General features: G+C 42.4%; 1 protein-coding gene across 1 annotated transcript; it reads right to left on the bottom strand.

Annotated features, from left to right (window-relative positions):
* LOC100853659 (phenylalanine ammonia-lyase-like) lies at positions 1-3,284 on the bottom strand. The gene is made up of 2 exons (XM_003635609.4): positions 2,788-3,284; positions 1-1,888 (listed from the first exon to the last, which is right to left on the bottom strand). The coding sequence occupies exons 1-2, from the start codon at positions 3,168-3,170 to the stop codon at positions 139-141; spliced, it is 2,133 nt and encodes a 710-aa protein (XP_003635657.3). The 5' UTR covers positions 3,171-3,284; the 3' UTR covers positions 1-138.

Raw genomic sequence — 3,284 nt, 5'->3', positions numbered from 1 at the left:
TAAGAAAGAAGCATCCATTAATACAAAAAATTTTGTATCACAAAATTGAAAGCGTGCAGACAATCTCAAGTTTTACGAACAGAGATGAAAGAAAGTTGGAAGTGTAAAGTAAAAGAGTATGTGCAAGGGTGAAATCCCCTAGCAGATTGGGAGAGGAGCACCGTTCCAAGCACTGAGACAATCCAGAAGAGGGTCGATGATCTTCCCCTCACACATTGCAGTAAACACCTTGTCAAAATCCTCCCCTGGTGACCTCACCTTTTCACCAGTCAGCAGCCCTGTTCCCAGCTCCTCCCTCACAAACTTGTACAATGGGTATGACCTGCACTCCTTGATTCGGTTCGGAATTGATGGGTTTCCACTCTCCACCCCACCTCTTGCGCTCTCAACCTCTTTGGGCAAAACGGCCTTCAACTCCTCCTCGAATGCCACTATTTTTTGGAAGATTGAGGTGCTGCCATTCTTCTCATTTTCGCCATTGTTCAGCGCATGTTCCACAAGAACTTGCCTTACCTTCTGCATCAGTGGATATGTGGCGCTGCAGGGGTCATCGATGTAGGCAAATACATGTTCCCTATCCACCACTTTTAGCAAGTCCTTCTCGCAGAATCTCGATGGGTGGAGTTCTCCATTGGCTCCAGTGGTTAGAGTTTTCTTAGCTACGTGGCTTACAGTCTTCTTCACCGTGCTCTTCAAATTCTCCTCCAAATGCCTCAAATCAATGGCCTGGCAGAGTGCCACTAGGTATGTGGTAGACATGAGCTTCAAGATATCCACCGCTTCAGCTGTTTTCCGGGAGGAGATTAAGCCCAAGGAGTTCACATCTTGGTTGTGTTGCTCAGCACTTTCGACATGGTTGGTGACAGGATTGGCCAAGAACTGGAGCTCTGAACAGTAGGAAGCCATGGCAATTTCTGCTCCCTTGAAACCATAGTCCAGACTCGGGTTTCGGCTTCCAGAGAGATTTGATGGCAGTCCATTGTTGTAGAAGTCATTGACAAGCTCTGAGAACTGGGCAAACATAAGCTTCCCAATGGCTGCAATGGCCAAGCGGGTGTTGTCCATGGAGACTCCAATTGGGGTCCCCTGGAAGTTGCCACCATGTAGAGCCTTGTTCCTGGAAACATCGATCAAGGGGTTATCATTCACAGAGTTGATCTCCCGTTCGATGGATTTAGTTGATGCTCGGATGACTTCAATATGTGGGCCAAGCCATTGAGGTGAAGTCCTGAGAGCATATCGATCTTGCTTCGGCTTCTGCAGAGGATCCATCTCATGTAGCTTCTTAGCTTCTTTCACATAAGAGCTTCCATCTAGAATGTGCTCCATAATGGCTGCAGCCTCGATTTGGCCAGGGTGGTGCTTCAATTTGTGAGTCAAGTGGTCAGTGAATTCGGGCTTCCCCTGCATCACTTCAGCAAAAACAGCCGATAAAACTTCAGACAAAACTGCCAGCACATTGGTCTCAAAAAGCACCATAGAGGCCAAGCCAGAGCCAACTGCGGTGCCATTAACAAGAGCCAGGCCTTCCTTAGGCTGCAACTCAAAAAATCCCGACTCGATCCCAGCCATTTTAAAGGCCTCTTCGGCATTGACAACTTCACCGGAAGGTCCAACAGCTTTGGAATTAGGCCTGCCGGTGAGAAGACCAGCGATGTAGGAGAGAGGAACCAGGTCTCCGGAGGCAGTGACGGTGCCACGCAGAGGCAAGCATGGAGTGATGTTGTGATTGAGGAGCTTGGTGATTGCTTCCAGAATCTCAAATCTGATGCCGGAGTAGCCTTGGAGGAGGGTGTTGATCCTCACGAGCATGGCGGCTCTTGTTGTTGAGTGAGGCAGTGTGTGGCATGACTCTCTTCCGTTCCCAAATATCCCAGCATTCAAGAACCTGTATCAATCATCAACAACCCAGCACATCACCAACCATTTCATGTTTTCAAATCAGAACACAACTGTTTTAGATAATAGAAAGTAACCGAAAAGGGCTCGGACGTGTTGACCATATTCATTAAGAAATCCGAATAACTTAACAAGTCAAAGTTGATTGGTTTGACACTATTACACTTACTTATCCAATTTTAAAAGTGTTTTTTAAATTTTGTTAATTATTTTTTTTCTAAAATATTTTGTACGTTAAAAAAACACTCCTAAAATGGGTTTATTAGAATGTATTAGCCATGATTTTTAGAGTGAGTTTGATACAGATTTTAAAATGCATTTTTGACATTTTTAATATTTAAAATTTTTTATTTTTCAAACATTAGAAAATCATAAACATTTTTTAAAATTAGTATCAAACGCACTCTTAAATTATTAAAGATATTAAAAATATTTCCTAAAATCATTATCAAACACACTCTAAGAGTACGCTTGAAAGTTATTTTAGAAAGTGTTTCTAACATTTCTAACATTTAAATGATAAAAATTTTAACATATTAGAAATATTAAAAATGCTTCCTAACATCACTATCAAACTAGCTCTTAATCAAAATACTTTTAATAAAAGTGTTTTTAATGAAAATATTTTTAAGCTTATAGTCTATCAAGTATTAAGTTTTCAATATTTTAAAAATGATTTTTAAATTTTACAAAAGACTTAGAATGTATTTGACAATGATTATAAGAAGTATTTCTAATATTTTTAATACAGGATGAAAATTTAAATTTTCAAGTATTATAAATGTTAGAAACACTTCCTTAAAATCATTTTCAAACACACTCGTCATTTTTCTTCAAAAATGATTTTAATGCCTATAAATATTTTCAAAAAACACGAAGTATTTTTACCTGATGAGCTCCTTCTGAAGGGCACCACCTTGTTTGGTTCTCCTATGTGAAGTAGCACCAAACCCAGTGGTGACACCATAGCTGTCGGTGCCTTTGCTCATGCTCTCCATCACCCACTCGCTGCTCGCGTTCACGCCCGCTCTCGCCGTCTCCGACAACTCCACACTCACATCCCCCTCCCGCCCGGCGATAGCCGCCACCTGCGATATGGTAAGCGTCTCACCACCGAGCCGAACAACCGGCTTCCGGTACTCCGCCACCATGCGCTTCACTTCATCCAAATGGCTTCCCTTCAACGTCTCCGCAGCCATTCCCCAGTTCAGCGGATCACTCACGCAGAAACTCTCCACCTTGTTGCTTCCATGGCAGTTCGTTGCATCCATATCTTAGAATCCCCACAAAGAAACAACTTCAAAAAGCTGGTTTCTCTCGACAACCAAGAAGGAAAGAGAGAGAGAGAGAGAGGAACTAGACAGTAGTGCTCTGAACTTACTAAG

The sequence above is a fragment of the Vitis vinifera genome, chromosome 16 (genome assembly GCF_030704535.1).
Source record: "Vitis vinifera cultivar Pinot Noir 40024 chromosome 16, ASM3070453v1".
In the NCBI taxonomy this organism is placed as follows: domain Eukaryota; kingdom Viridiplantae; phylum Streptophyta; class Magnoliopsida; order Vitales; family Vitaceae; genus Vitis; species Vitis vinifera.
This window is presented reverse-complemented; position numbering and strand designations above follow the sequence as displayed.

Coding starts and splice junctions, on each gene's coding strand:
- LOC100853659 (XM_003635609.4), bottom strand. CDS start 3,170: ATGGATGCAACGAACTGCCATGGAAGCAACAAGGTGGAGAGTTTCTGC. Junction 1,889..2,787: donor CTTCAGAAGGAGCTCATCAG/GTAAAAATACTT, acceptor TGATTGATACAG/GTTCTTGAATGCTGGGATAT.